This window comes from Monopterus albus, unplaced genomic scaffold (assembly GCF_001952655.1).
Source record: "Monopterus albus unplaced genomic scaffold, M_albus_1.0 scaffold10.1, whole genome shotgun sequence".
Classification (NCBI taxonomy): domain Eukaryota; kingdom Metazoa; phylum Chordata; class Actinopteri; order Synbranchiformes; family Synbranchidae; genus Monopterus; species Monopterus albus.
Window position 1 is genome coordinate 1,040,833 of NW_018127890.1, and position 15,673 is coordinate 1,056,505.

At 41.0% G+C, this 15,673-nt stretch overlaps 2 protein-coding genes across 3 annotated transcripts in view; one reads left to right on the plus strand and one right to left on the minus strand.

The window, feature by feature from the left end:
- The window catches only part of LOC109954471 (nuclear receptor-binding protein-like), a 13,572-nt gene extending 5,958 nt beyond the window's left edge, over positions 1-7,614 (minus strand). The window contains 11 exon segments of the mRNA XM_020589816.1: positions 114-246; positions 370-468; positions 551-609; positions 2,802-2,885; positions 3,430-3,524; positions 3,666-3,706; positions 3,877-3,966; positions 4,112-4,213; positions 5,162-5,284; positions 6,163-6,495; positions 7,397-7,614. Coding sequence (XP_020445472.1) covers positions 114-246; positions 370-468; positions 551-609; positions 2,802-2,885; positions 3,430-3,524; positions 3,666-3,706; positions 3,877-3,966; positions 4,112-4,213; positions 5,162-5,284; positions 6,163-6,375 — 1,039 coding nt within the window. The 5' untranslated portion in view covers positions 6,376-6,495; positions 7,397-7,614.
- A 41-nt stretch (positions 7,615-7,655) lies between these two features.
- kctd3 (potassium channel tetramerization domain containing 3) overlaps positions 7,656-15,673 on the plus strand; it is a 15,018-nt gene continuing 7,000 nt past the window's right edge. Inside the window, exons 1-9 of one of the 2 annotated variants that reach the window (XM_020589812.1) lie at positions 7,656-7,692; positions 8,435-8,642; positions 9,095-9,148; positions 11,276-11,321; positions 11,968-12,041; positions 12,153-12,211; positions 13,001-13,081; positions 13,251-13,409; positions 14,489-14,579. In XM_020589812.1, coding sequence (XP_020445468.1) covers positions 8,572-8,642; positions 9,095-9,148; positions 11,276-11,321; positions 11,968-12,041; positions 12,153-12,211; positions 13,001-13,081; positions 13,251-13,409; positions 14,489-14,579 — 635 coding nt within the window. In that variant the 5' untranslated portion in view covers positions 7,656-7,692; positions 8,435-8,571. Of the gene's footprint in view, positions 7,693-8,220; positions 8,643-9,094; positions 9,149-11,275; positions 11,322-11,967; positions 12,042-12,152; positions 12,212-13,000; positions 13,082-13,250; positions 13,410-14,488; positions 14,580-15,673 lie in introns of those variants that run through there. The other variant, XM_020589811.1, reaches the window with a different exon arrangement.

Below are 15,673 nucleotides of genomic sequence, written 5' to 3' on the forward strand. Positions count from 1 at the left end.
TGCTCTGGAAGCTCAGTAATTTTAACATTAGCTCAAGAGTTTTAACATATTCACAATTTGATGTGCAATGACACAGTTACTAAAATATTTGTGTGTGTGTGTTAAAGACTCACGCTGGTGGCTGACAATGCAATGTGCAGCCAGCAGTTTCAGCTGCGGTACTTCAAACAGAGCCGTGTTGAACAGCAGCTCTCGGGCCATGGGCCTCGCGCTGGGATCACACTCTAGGCACTTTTGGATTAACTCCTACAAAAACAAATAGCTCTGTCACCCTTTTCACAGAACAAAAAGGATAACTGCTGAAAGCTTAATCTGGTACGGTCTTAACAAAACTCATGAACATGCACATACTCGCGCCCTTTATCTCACCCTCTGCAGCGGGTCCTCCAGCAACTGTATGGCACTGTTAATGGCCTCCTGAGAAACGTAAGAGGACTCTCCATTACCCTGGATCTCCAAGAGCGCCATCTGTGACACACCCACACACGTTAACATACTGCTTGGGAAAGGCCTCAGGCCATTCTATCACGTATTATGGGTCCCATCTCACCTCTAAGGCACACATGCCAAACGAGTAGATGTCTACAGCTGTGGTGACATCATCAACAGCTACAATGAGAGCAAGAATGGAAAGAAAACAAAGACACATATCATACCTTAGCACTTACTTAAAACCTAGACCTAGTTCATTCATTTTCTACCGCTTAGTCCCTGAACAGGGTCACGGGGGGGGGGGGGGGGGGGGGGGGGGCACCCCCGGGTGAAGGCGTGGTCCACCCTGGACAGGTCGCCAATCCATCGCAGGGCTAACACATAGACGAACAACCACACACACGCACACACATTCACTCCTATGGGGAATTTAGAGACACCAGTCAACCTAAGCTGCATGTCTTTGGACTGTGGGAGGAAGCCGGAGTACCTGGAGAGAACCCACGCAAGCACGGAGAGAACATGCAAACTCCACACAGAAAGGTCCCAGGTGGGGCCCGAACCCAGAACCTTCTCGCTGTGAGGCAATGGTTCTTATACCAAAATGCCACTTTGACAGCATGGCTGATGAGTGAATAATAAAGATGCTCATAAACAGGTTCTAGGGGGCTTCTCTGTGTTTAGACTACAGTCTCAATGCAACCAAATGGGCTGTGCATTGTCATTAATTTCCTTTTTACTACCAACCAAAGTGTGTCTGTATAATGCAGTAAAATTCAACACTCGCAAAAAATTACATCCTTCAAAATGATCATACAAAAACTGAACATGATCGACCACATAAAGGGAAAATTTACTGCAGAACAGTTGGATTAGACTGCATTAATTTTACTACATGTACCTAATAAACTGCCAGCTGGGTGTGTTTTAAATGGCTAAAGTCCCTATTCCTAAAAACAGCAGTATGTTGTAACATATTTTCCAGTAAATCTGAGTCACCTGCCAGGAAACTGTCGATATCAGCATCTACAGAAATAACTGCAAAGTCTGACTTTGGTCATATTTACCTCCATATTCTGGGGCAAAAAAGTGCAAGTTCTTCTGTTCCTCATGACAAGTCTTCACATGGTTGTTAATGGTGTCTGGAGCAACTGCAGATGAGAGAATATGGGTGATGTACAGAAGGAGGATAGAGAATAGTGACGGAGGTCAGTATGAGGAACAAGAGACAGGAAAAAAGAGGGAATGCCAGTGTTACATTTACACTGCATAAACCATCATGAGATGTATGAAAGCTGTCCTTTACCAGACAGGGAGTGCAAGTGATAGATCAAAATGCAGAAAGACTGCAGTGGCTGGACTTTGGTCACTGCAGGTATATGTAAACTCACAACCGAACCTTTCTATACCACACCACTTTTTTCACATCTTACTGAATGTGCAGGGTTTCCTTGTTACAAGAAAAAAAGCATACTGCCACTGTTTTTGTCAGAAGCTTTAAATGTCCAGTTAAAGTGCAAATCAGACTGTTACTTTTGTACATACAACACTGGAACTGTGGAATCATGAAAATGGATCATACTATTATGGTAACTTTCCTGTTTTCAAATCCATAATTCAGTATCACTCGACTCCATCAAGGTGCTCCAGCTCCACTACCAAACACAGTGGGATGAAGCCAGGGTAACTGTATACCTGATCCGATCTTGATGAGCCCGTTGTGCTGAATGAAGATGGTGTCACAGGTCAGGTTGCCATGGATGATGGGCGGGTCACATGAGTGCAGGTAACTACATGATAGGAACAAAAACAACATTTGCAAGTAGATACAAAGCATGTAAGAAACGGTCTTGATTATTTTCCATGTATGTCCGTTTCCCTGTGAGAGAATATAATGACTTTAACATAATGTCTGAAAAAGGGAAACCAACCTGAGAGCAGACAGGATCTGTGTGCACCATCTCTTCGGGGCTTCTCTGTGTTTAGACTACAGTCTCAATGCAACCAAATGGGCTGTGCATTGTCATTAATTTCCTTTTTACTACCAACCAAAGTGTGTCTGTATAATGCAGTAAAATTCAACACTCGCAAAAAATTACATCCTTCAAAATGATCATACAAAAACTGAACATGATCGACCACATAAAGGGAAAATTTACTGCAGAACAGTTGGATTAGACTGCATTAATTTTACTACATGTACCTAATAAACTGCCAGCTGGGTGTGTTTTAAATGGCTAAAGTCCCTATTCCTAAAAACAGCAGTATGTTGTAACATATTTTCCAGTAAATCTGAGTCACCTGCCAGGAAACTGTCGATATCAGCATCTACAGAAATAACTGCAAAGTCTGACTTTGGTCATATTTACCTCCATATTCTGGGGCAAAAAAGTGCAAGTTCTTCTGTTCCTCATGACAAGTCTTCACATGGTTGTTAATGGTGTCTGGAGCAACTGCAGATGAGAGAATATGGGTGATGTACAGAAGGAGGATAGAGAATAGTGACGGAGGTCAGTATGAGGAACAAGAGACAGGAAAAAAGAGGGAATGCCAGTGTTACATTTACACTGCATAAACCATCATGAGATGTATGAAAGCTGTCCTTTACCAGACAGGGAGTGCAAGTGATAGATCAAAATGCAGAAAGACTGCAGTGGCTGGACTTTGGTCACTGCAGGTATATGTAAACTCACAACCGAACCTTTCTATACCACACCACTTTTTTCACATCTTACTGAATGTGCAGGGTTTCCTTGTTACAAGAAAAAAAGCATACTGCCACTGTTTTTGTCAGAAGCTTTAAATGTCCAGTTAAAGTGCAAATCAGACTGTTACTTTTGTACATACAACACTGGAACTGTGGAATCATGAAAATGGATCATACTATTATGGTAACTTTCCTGTTTTCAAATCCATAATTCAGTATCACTCGACTCCATCAAGGTGCTCCAGCTCCACTACCAAACACAGTGGGATGAAGCCAGGGTAACTGTATACCTGATCCGATCTTGATGAGCCCGTTGTGCTGAATGAAGATGGTGTCACAGGTCAGGTTGCCATGGATGATGGGCGGGTCACATGAGTGCAGGTAACTACATGATAGGAACAAAAACAACATTTGCAAGTAGATACAAAGCATGTAAGAAACGGTCTTGATTATTTTCCATGTATGTCCGTTTCCCTGTGAGAGAATATAATGACTTTAACATAATGTCTGAAAAAGGGAAACCAACCTGAGAGCAGACAGGATCTGTGTGCACCATCTCTTCCAAGCCTGCAGGACCATACAACTTATCAGAGGACTAACTAGGTGGTTTTCCATATGGATTAACTATGGCTTACTCGAGTGGTACACTTTTAATTTGTTTACTGGACTATTAAAAGTGTTCCTCACTCCAGAAATCTGAGCATTTATATAACCTTTACATTCAGTCAAGTTATTACCTTTTCATTCATGCTCTTGTGATTTTTCTTGGTCTTCTTCAGAAACTGTTTCAAGCTTCCTGATGACATGTATTCAGTGATGAAAATCACCTGAGGGAGAGGAAGAAATTAAGGGACACTTACATGTAAACAAAACAAGAATATTAGGATCATTTGATATCAGTTTTTTAATTATGACACTTTTCAGGCAGCTGATGGACAGAAAATTCATTGTCTTACAAGGTCTGCGACTCACCCTGGCACGGTTCTCTTTTGTGTCAGCCCAGTACTTGTGAAACTTGACGATATTTGCATGTTCCAAATGTATCAGGTTATCAAATACAGCACTTACTTTCTCCTAAAAACAAGCAAACAATATTTATAAGTATAGCACATTTATAATACAGTTATAAAATCTTTGCCTTTGTGGTGACACTTCTGTGTCTGACAAATGTATAATACAGTCTGAAGGACTATGTCAAACTCAGTAATACCAAATTTGTGTATCAGTAAGGGAGCATTTTAAAAATGTTTTCCCCAAAAAAGGTAGAAATGTTTTCCTTTGAATTAACTTGTTTTATATATTTTAAAGATGTTTATTAAAGATCAACAGCATTACACAGTTACTGCACAAACAGCCTTATAATATCTCAATATTATTTCATTAAAGTGTTCCATGATGGATTTGTATGGGAGTTGTGCAGTTAAATTTCACTGGCATTGCTTAACACCAGTTTTGCCACATTGCAGACCCTGAGTAATGTTGTTCACACCATTGTTAAGTACAATTAGTTTCTGTGAATTGTATTTTACCAACTGGTTTTATAGGTTTTGTCCTGTGTATGTGTACTGATTACAGAGCCACATAAAAATCTGTGTTCTTTTCCCTTTTTTTATATTTCAAGGTGAGGTGAAAGGCATTAGATGAATATGTTTCCTTTACTGTTGTAATGCATATTCAATTAACTGTACGAGTGAACAGTACATGACAATTGGTGTACAATCCTCAAAGCAACTGTTAGGTATTTTTTAGTCAGATAGATATTGGTTAGATACTTGTTGTATTAGATTATGATTAAGATTACAGCTAAACATACAATAGCCACTTTCTATCTAGTTATCCTGGAACATAAACAACCTTGAGTAACTCCTGGAAATGAGTAAGCATTTCACAGCCTGAGCTAGACATCCTGTCTACACTAAAGACATTTCTAATACAACAAGTATCTAACCAATATCTATCTGACTAAAAAATACCTAACACAACTATATAGATTTATACTTGCTCTGTAACACTGGGCCTCACCTCCAGCAGCTTGAAGTTCTTCCTCTCTGAGATCATGACTTCATTCCAAACAACCTCCACCCCTTCCTCTGTGTCCATAGCCAAGTATGCAGCATCGATCCCAGGGACATTTCGCTGATTCACCTACATATGAAGGGAGGAAAAAATGGCTCCTGAGATACATTTTAACAGTGAAATTAAATACAAGGCACAGAAACCCTCGACACAACAATGCAAACAACAAAAAAACTTCATAAGCATACATTTATCGCCACCCAGCTCTTTCTGTTTGAGTTGATTTTGTACTACATTTTCATCCTTTAATAATTTTTTTTTTAACTTTCCTGTCATGGTTTTCAAGATTTTTTGTTTTGTTTTTGAGTTTATAATTGTACTTACAATAATGCTACATATTATTACTTAACAGGCGGCATAGCAGAGCAGTGGTTAGCGCTGTTGCCTCACAGCAAGAAGGTTTTGGGTTCGAGCCCAGGCCAACTGGGGGTCTTCCTGTGTGGAATTTGAATGTTCTCCCTGTGCCTGTGTGGGTTCTCTCCAGGTACTCCGGCTTCCTCCCACTGTCCAAAGACATGCAGCTTAGGTTGATTGGTGGCCCTAAATTGCCTGTAGGAGTAAGTGTGGGTGTGTGTGGTTGTTTGTCTACACGTCAGCCATGTGATAGACTGGCGACCTGTCCAGGGTGGACCCCGCCTCTTGCCCAAAATTAGCTGGGATAGGCTAGAGCTCCCCATGGCCCTACTCAGGAATAAGCAGTATAGATAATGGCTGGATTATTAATTAAGACCTTCCATAAAATAAGCTACAGATACAGAAAAATACTAAAAGATTTAAGCAGCACTCCACTAAAGACCCATCTGAAACATAAGAAAAGATTCACATTATAAAATCGCTGCATCCACTAATCAGCTGAGCCTCATCACTTTGGTAAACACCCTCAATGATCAAAACTCAATTTTAAACTGTTAATGCAGATACATGTGATGTAACTTTTAATGCAATACCTCCTCTCTGCGTTTCTGCCAACGGCCACAGGGACTTTCTTCCAAGATCTCTGACTCATCTTCACTCTCATCCTCATCTTCCATTGCTGTGGTGGCAGGAGGCTGTACAGCGGTCGCAGGTGAAGACACAGATGCTCCAACTTGTACCTGAGTATTGCTGGACACATGTCCTGCTGTGTCCTCTGCTTTGTTCCCCTCTGCTTCCAACATCATGGCACAACCTTTGTGCTGGCTATGATTCTATACAATCTTCTTACCGAGCTGCAACAGGTTACAGGATGCCTGTTTCTTTATTTTTCCTGCTTTGGTCACACACCCATCCTCTCCTCTGCCCTAGATTAACAAAGTAGAGCTCAAGGAATGATGACTATAAATACATGTTTCTAAATATTATCAAACTTCAAATACATGACACAAGTTTAGCTACCTTTAATAATAAATCTTTATTCTTGTTGTACCCGGTACTTTTTACCATACTAACTCTGAGAGACGAGCCAGTCCAAGTAACTACAAAACAGTGCTGATTTATTCCATGAACACAGGCAAAAATTAACATTACACGCTCAGGCATCCTGCACCGCCAAACTGCTCGCAGGCAGCTGGAAGATGAAAAAACCCTGAACCCACCAGGCCTATACATTATATCCCCTCGGTTGGGCTAGCCCCATACTACACAGAAACGTCAACCGAGACGTCTCTGTTGCCAACTTTGCAGCTGGCCATAGCAGTAGTCAAAACATGAAGCCCTGTCTTCTGACAGTCATCAACTTTTCTCTCTAGTTATCCTTGACCAGATGTACCCTGTAGAAACTCATAAGCATGCCTAAGCATTTAACAGTCTAACTAGACATCCTATCTCCACTAAACATTTCTAATACATAAAGTATCAATATCTATCTGACTAAAAATACCTAACATTCTAAAGTCCGAATTTACCACCTAGGTTTGTTAACTGTTGAAAAAATAACTTATAACATATGCTTAATTGATGGCTTGGACTACGAAGCTGAGAAACATTACGGTTACTAGTTAATTAGCTAGTTAACTTGACTAAAACAGTCAAATTAACTAGCTAGCTAAGTTAGCAAAAAATGTTAGCTGTTAAGTGCTAATCTTCAACGTTAGCTTAGAGATGTCTCCCACTCCTTTGCTAACTTTCCTCCGGCTAACAAGCTAATAAAAGGTAAATAAACAAATGCCTAGTGTTAACACAAAGTTGCGAAGAATATCTTACCGCGACATGCAAACTACCATTGAATAAATGGCCTTCGTTTACATTGTGCTGTAAATACAGTAAAAATAGCTTTTAAACAAACATGCTACGTTAGTTCGTCATTTTAGTTTCAACTACAGAGGTTTAAAGTCCCTTTCTCTTAGCATAAGTGGGAGGGGTGGGACACCGCTCGAGAGCGCTTGTTTGCGCGCAGAAAACGCAGCTGTGCAGAGTAGGACCATCAAAGTTAGTAGAACATATAGGAGTTTCGCTGACAGATATTGCACAGAAAATAACGATAAAATTACCACATACTAGTAAGACACGATCCTTTATTTAACAAGTGTTCGAAATGCGTTGCTTAGTCTGTGGAGTCCATATAAAGTAGTGTTTTTAAACCACGTTAAATGATATATTTTTTAAAATGATTTATTTAATGTTGATTTGAAAAAACATGAAATTTTATTCAAATCTATAAATGAGATATAGACACATTTTAGTTATGGGCAAATCGATCCCTAATGGGAGTGAATTGTCTTGATGTAAGTCACCGCTTGATTATTGACGGGGCAAATGTGCTTGAAAGCAATAAATCTGTCCTTTATGCTTTTTGCGGGGTTTTGTAACACACAAAAAATGACAAAAAAAAACATTTTAACCAAAGTGCTGGTTTGTCTTTATTCGAGGAGCATAAATTATTTAATACTTTAGCTAAACTAGCTGCAGGTGTCACACTACTGCAGATTTTATCACGGCGATTTAACGGTGCTGTGTTGGGAGTGGAATTAAGCAAAAACGGAAGTTGTCAGGGAGGAACACTCTTGTCTCGCCTGTAGACGGTTTGTACAGTTGTTTTACATTGCTAAAATTCTGCGCAAGATGTTATGCCCGATTTTCATGCAAGCCAGTGATGCAAACAAGCCCGCTGGAAAATAAAGGATTTTTTGTGTGGCTGCAGTTTGGATAAAATGATCGCTGTCTCTCCTCGCCCACTATGCTGGCGCTTAACGACATCGATGCTGCCCACATAGATTGAATATAACGGATATTTTATGGAAGGGAGAGGTCGTGAAGCTGGAGAGTTGGGACATCAGCGGAGCTGAGGAGAGGAGCGTTAGCAAGCTAGCTGTCGTAACAGCAACGACTATAACGGAACAGTGACTTTCCCCGTAGAACAACTCGCTTGTCCAGTCATCATGGCTACGAATGGTAACAGCCCAACGCCCGGGATGGGAGAGATCATCCAGCTAAACGTCGGTGGGACAAGGTATGATTTGTCAACAAGACAGACGATGAGAATCGTCTGACGAATTTGAGCTGTGTGTGATGATATCTACCTGGTCAAGCAGCCTTAGTTGAAGCAGATAACGCTAAACCAGTCTTGGCTGTCATTAACGCAACTCTTCTCTTTTAATTTCTTATTCTCTCTCTCTTTTTTTTCAACCCCCCCCCCCAACAAAAAAAAAAACACACCCCCACCCCCCCTGCCTAATTTAAAGTGTACACAGTGTACAAATACATTATAACACTGGTGCGATGTAATAATCCATTTTTTCATCAGGAGAGTTGAGTCTGTTGTTCAAGCTGAATCACTCAGTGTCAGACCTCTTGGTCTACAAATGAGCCATCCACCATTCTCATGCCCATAAATTCAGTGACCCTATATTTTCTATAACACAGTGTTTGTAATGAATGTGCTGTTGTGTCTTCGTACTGTAGGTTCAGCACGTCCAGACAGACTCTGATGTGGATCCCAGACTCTTTCTTCTCAAGGTTGGTTGGATGTTGTCAGCATTTGGACTCTCTTTGAAAGCAGATCATGCATGGAATAGATCTGGACTGTTTGTGAAAGTGCCTTTTCTTCTCCATCTCTACTTTGTTGCCCAATTAAAAGGCTGCATTAATGTGAAATACTTTGGGGTTATCCAGCAGCAACACCAGATTAGATGTCCAAGGAATCAGCTGAAGAATTAGCAACTAAATGCAGTGTTACAGCTCTTAAACCCATCTAAAATAGGACTCAAAAGGAGTACATTTAACCTCTCTAGACTCCTTCTGAGGCTGGGCTAATTAAACTATACTAGTACTATTGCTAGAGCAGGTGGGACTCCTGCGAGAAACAGGCCAAAGACTGAGTGAGCATGCTGTGGTGTAGTCACAACTCACTAACACAAAATGTGCATTACATATTAATGTAATTAATGTTAAGTAGGAATGTCTTGGTTTTAAACTAGCACTGTTCTGGCAATGGAAGATATCAGGGGAAAGCAGTTACAGTCCAAAGGAGATTTCCTTTATAAATGTTGTCTGTCTTGTGCTGTTTTAGTGAGTCTTGTATCAAATCAAATTTTATTTGTATAGCGCCAAATCACAACAAAAGTCATCTCAGGACACTTTACAGAGTAAGGTCTAGACTTTACTGTTATCAATATTATTACATAGGGAAAACCCAACAAATCCCCCCTGAGCAGCACTTGGCGACAGTGGGGAGGAAAAACTCCCTTTAACGGAAGAAACCTCCGACAGACCCCGGCTCTTGGTGGGCGGCCTTCTGCCTCGACCGGTTGGGGTGAGTGGATAGAGGAGAGACAAAAGAAGAAAAGCAACAAGACACAACAATCAAACACTGATCAGGTCGATGTGGCCGGTGACTGCTCGTCAGAGATATAGAGCTCCAGGGCAACCTGCAGAAAGTTACAGGGAGAGAGAGAGAGGACACACTACGGGAGAGAGGAGACACAAAGTTAGTGATGTGTAATGGTGGCATATAGAAGCATAGGGAGAGAGAGGAGAGGAGAGGAGAGGAGAGCAGAGCAGGAGGGGAGGGGAAAGAAACTCAGAGCATCATGGGGCCCCCCAGCAGCCTTGGCCTCTAGCAGCATAACTAAGGGAAGGCTCAGCCCTAACTATAAGCTTTATCAAAAAGGAACGTCTTAAGTCTAATCTTAAAGGTAGAGAGGGTGTCCGCCTCCCGAACTGAGACTGGGAGTTGGTTCCATAGGAGAGGAGCTTGATAGCTAAAGGCTCTGCCTCCCATTCTGCTTCTGTGGACTCTAGGAACCACAAGTAAACCTTGTATCCATCCAGTATCCAATGGAGACGTTGTAACAGAGTTTTAAGATATTTTTGGGCTTGGAAACAGTCATGACAGCACATGGACATCTATATTCGTTTTGGCGTGTGTGTGTTTTTTCAGATGTTTCTAGTGAGTTATTGTGATGTGAATCCAGCCCTGAAGGGGCACACACAGTTGAAGTGCAACAGCTGATTGGGGATGGGCCAATAACACAAACATTGGACTGAGCTCAGTCTGACAACAGCTGACCAAGTAGTGCTAAATGCCTGTTAGACTGTCTGCGAGCGCACCTGTCTGACTAGCTGCCAGTCTCTCTGTCTGCAGTGTGCAGGCAATATACAGACAGTTTTCATACACAGTCTGTTGGACTGGATATGTGACTTTCAGCAAAACTGTGAAGGTTATTAGATGGTTTCTCTGCAGTTCAGACAGGTTAGCATGTTACTGTGTAAATAATGTGTGTTTACCACAAGTACTGGTGATACTGCCGGTAAGTGGAAATGGAGAAGTGCTGGTGTTAACTGGAGCACTCTGTGTGTGTGTGTGTGTGTGTGTGTGTGTGTGCACCTTGGTATTACTTACAATATGGGAACTGTTAACACACACACATTGTGGGGACTCTGGTCCCCACAAGGACTTTTAGGGTGGCAACATGGTCTAAGGTTAGGGTGAGGTTAGGTTAAGTATTAGGGTCAGGTTTAGGTGTTAGGCAAGTAGTGGTTATGGTTAAGGTTAGGATAAGTCTACAGGAAATGAATGTAAGTCAATGTAAAGTCCCCACAAGGAATGAAGACACAGTGTGTGTGTGTGTGTGTGTTTTCCAGTTTGCTGAGTGGAAGGATATCCACTCTTCGGGATGAAACTGGAGCTGTGAGTATAGCCTTTGTTGCCTTCTTTTCCATAACAGGGTCAGCATCTGCAGGCCACATCTGACTGTTCTAAAAGCTTCCAGCACAGAATTGTTCTGTTATGATGCAACTTACTGAAATGTGAAGCATGGCCCTAAGATGACGTGTGTGCACAGAAGCAGCTCAGACTGTATTAGACAAAGTCTGTGACCCACTGTCACTGTTTAATTATGTTTTTCATTGAATCACTAAGATAGTAAAATGTCAGAAAGTAGCCAAACAGCCTGCTGTGACATCTTGTTTCATGCAAAAAAATAGCTCCAGACCTAAGAGAGAAAGGCAGCAGCTGCAGCCACCAAATGTTCAGTATTTTCACCTGATATTTTACTTGAAGTAGCTGCCAGTAAATTTCAGGTCACTACTCATCTAGTCATTGTAGTACTTTTTTGTCTACCCTTAGTGTTTCTTTACAGTGCTACATATTTTTATGCCATTGACTAAATGATTTTTCAACATGTATAATACATTTAACCTTTATGTCAATAGTAGAACACCAGTAGGATAGATGAGCTTATTAAAGTGAAGATTCAAAACCTTCACCTGTTACTTTAATAAATGGTTTATGATGCCCTGGATTTACACCACAGCAAATGTTCCTCTACTTCCAGATATTTATTGACAGAGACCCTACAGCTTTTGCACCAATTTTGAATTTCCTCCGAACCAAAGAACTGGACCTACGGTAAGTTGTGATGACAACATCAGAAAATATCCCTGAATGGTTATTTAAGGAAGATGTTAGTTCTAACTAGGTTCTTACAGAATATATGTGCCACTTTTTTTTTCTCTGTAGGGGTGTAAACATCAGCATCCTGCGACATGAAGCAGAGTTTTATGGGATCACTCCTTTAGGTATGTTGCAGTATGGAGTTGTAGGAGAAAATCTAAACACAAATACTGATGCTTAGAGACATTAAGGAAACCTCTGGGCATAATAACCACAAGCCTGTTTTGCATACACTACATTTTTGTAACAGAAAAAGCTCAGCAGTTGCATACATGCTGAGCATGTGCATTTTTGAGGGGGCACTCTACATGGTTATAGTACAATTAAACCACTGCTGATAAAGGAAATGTTTTCTTGTAATGTCAGATGTGTTTTGACTTCAGATATGGACTTGTCCAAGGTCAATCTTAATGCTATTGGTTGCATGTACTCTAATGTTGCTTTACTTCCTGTTTCCTAGTATTCTTAGTATTTGTTACTTCCCTGTATTGTCTGTGTAATAGAATGGAAAGGTTATTGATCACCTACTTAAAATCATTACAAGTACACTGGCACATACTGTACAATACAATATGAAAACAATAATACATAAACTACAAAAAATACTGCAGAGGTGTAACCTAGTCAAGCATGAGGAATACTTCAGGCTTTGTCCAAATGTTTAAAGAAAATACAAAATGAAGAAAGAAATAAGAATATGAAGTTTAACTTATTGTTAAAGTTTATATTGTTTATTAAATCATTTAACCACAGCATACTATAAAACCATCATTTCTAAATATAATCATTATTTTCCTTTTGTTTGTTTTTTGTTTAAGAGCAGCGAAACAAGTAGTCACTTGATTAAAATATCTTTTATGTTGTCCTGGTCATCATGGATTCCTGGTTATATCTGTTCCTGTGTGTGTATGCAGTGCGTCGCCTGCTGCTGTGTGAGGAGCTTGATCGCTCATCGTGTGGTAGCGTGCTCTTCCATGGCTACCTGCCGCCCCCAGGTAAACACATGACACTGACTGATACAGAAAATGAACCAAAAGAAGTAGACATGTTAGAATATTCTACTGATATTTGACAAAATAGTCCCAGGACAGAACTGATCTGGCTATAAGACCCAGAGTGGTATAAAAACACAAATGAGCAAAAATATCTGCAAATCATTCACAGCCATCCCTGCACACAAGTTCAGCCCTGCGTCAGCAGCCTCCAGCTCCTCCTCTGATGAGCGTCCGGGTCCAAGTGGGGCAGAGGGCTTCACCTGTGCTGGTCCCCCACCTCACCCCTCCCTCTCTGGCTCACCTGGAACAGACGACACCCATAAGCTGGGTGAGTAACCTGTGGTAGGTTTATGAAGTGTGTCTGAATTAAAGATTAATAACGGTCAATCTGTAGATTATACATACACTTACAGCTGTTGCGAGCAAGTGCCAGAAATCCATCTCAGTAAATGTTTCATCTCAGCGTAAAAAACAGCTAATGCTGCAGTGAGTAGCAAAGAGGAGCTACTCTGAAAGGCTGAAAAATCAGTGTCGGGCCATTGAGCCGTCGTCAGTGTGGAGGAGCCTATGGAACATCACTGGGTACAGGAGACCCCCCCAGCCCCCGTACACCTCATGGGTCAAAAAGAGGACAGAGAGGATTTCTGCGGACCACTTACATCCTGGACACAAACTCTTTGAACTCCTCCCCTCTGGACACAGGTCACTGTGCGCCAAGACAAGCAGACACAGAGACCATTTCTTCCCCCGGGCCATTACACTCTTGAACAGCTAGTCTATGTTTGCTCTTTTAACTTCTGCTTTTATTTTGACAATGGCTTCAGTAGGCCTATGGGCCTACAGCCTGCTACACTGTCTGCCTCCTGCCTGTAGGCGAGGCGACGGTGGTGCGGTGGGTAGAGCAATTGTCTCCCAACCAGAAGGTTGAAGGTTTGAATCTCTGTGCCTGCCGTCCACATGTTGAAGTGTCCTTGGGCAAGACATGAACCCCCCATTGCCCATGACAGTGGCACATATGCACGTAGCGGCCCGGGGCCCTCGGCTCCAAACATAATTTCATTGTATGTGTCACAATGACAATAAATAAATCTTCTTCTAGATGTAATGTTTATGTTTGTGCACCTCTGTGTGCCTTTCTGTGAGTGCACACAGAATGTAATGTTGCAGCTGATGTGACCTGACACATCCTTTTAGTGCGGTGACTCAGCACCGACTGAGGCAGCCTAGATTCACGTCGGCCCACGTTCTGCTGATGATGGCAGAGAACACAGAGCGACAACAAACACCATATGCCTGCTTCTAGACAAATGTTTCGGTGATTCAGATAATGGCAAATGATGAATAATAAGGTGAAACTATAATGCAATTATCACTATGAAAGAAGTGTATTTATTTTGTCTTGTGTAGGTCCTGTGGTTGACCCCAGGAAGGTGCTGATTATAACAGGGCATCACAACTGGATTGTAGCAGCTTATGCACACTTTGTCATCTGCTACAGGTAAAAACTGCCACAATATGGTTTGTTAAAGACACTTCTCATCCACTGTGCAGTCCATAAGGGGGAGACATTAAATTATTTATGAAGATAAGATGTAGTATCATAATGAGTCTCACATTTGTCACTAACTACTGTTGTATCTGTGCTAGTGTATGGAGTCAGAGCAATGCAATGAAAAATGTAACTTGGAATTGAAAACAAAATGTAACTGATAAAAACATTGGTGCTGAAAACCAAAACAAAGCAAATGTATATATATATATCTGTGTGTTGAAAAAAGTATTAATACTGAAAAAAAGCTGCACTAAAAATAAATCTAATGTCATTTTCATGTTATTTTAATCTTGATGTGTTTTTCAGTATCAATTTTCTTTTTTTCAGTTTTAGTTTACGGTCACTCTTTTGGTGTGGAATTAACGTAGGGGGCATAACTTGAGGTGGTCTGCATGCAAACTGAGAAGAAAATGTTATTTCTTTCATGACTAAGGAGACATACAGTATCAGACTTTTTACAGCCTAGATTACACACTGAAAATCTCTGGCCATTACCGAGACATCTCTGGCCATTACCGACCTAATGGAGGACATAACAAGTGCTATGGATGAGAGGAAATACACGATGGGAATATTTATTGACCTAAAAAAAAGCATTTGACACAATCCATCATGAGTTATTAATGGATAAGTTAGAAAAATATGGGACCAGGGGATTGGTTTTGAATTGGATTAGAAGTTATTTGACACAGAGGCGTCAATTTGTGAAGTTGGGTGAATACCAATCGAGTGAGCTGGATATTGTATGTGGAGTGCCTCAGGGTTCTGTTTTGGGACCTAAATTATTTATATTATACATTAATGATATATGCAAGGTTTCTGATTTAGTGAAAGTGGTTTTGTTTGCTGATGACACTACCATATGGGCATCGGGTGAAAACCTACAGCAACTCTCTGGACGGGTTACACAGGAACTTGAGAAGATAAAGAAATTGTGTGACAGTAATATACAGTGGTGTGAAAAAGTGTTTGCCCCCTTACTGATTTCTTATCTTTTTGCATGTTTGTCACACTGTAATGTTTCAGATCGTCAAACAAAT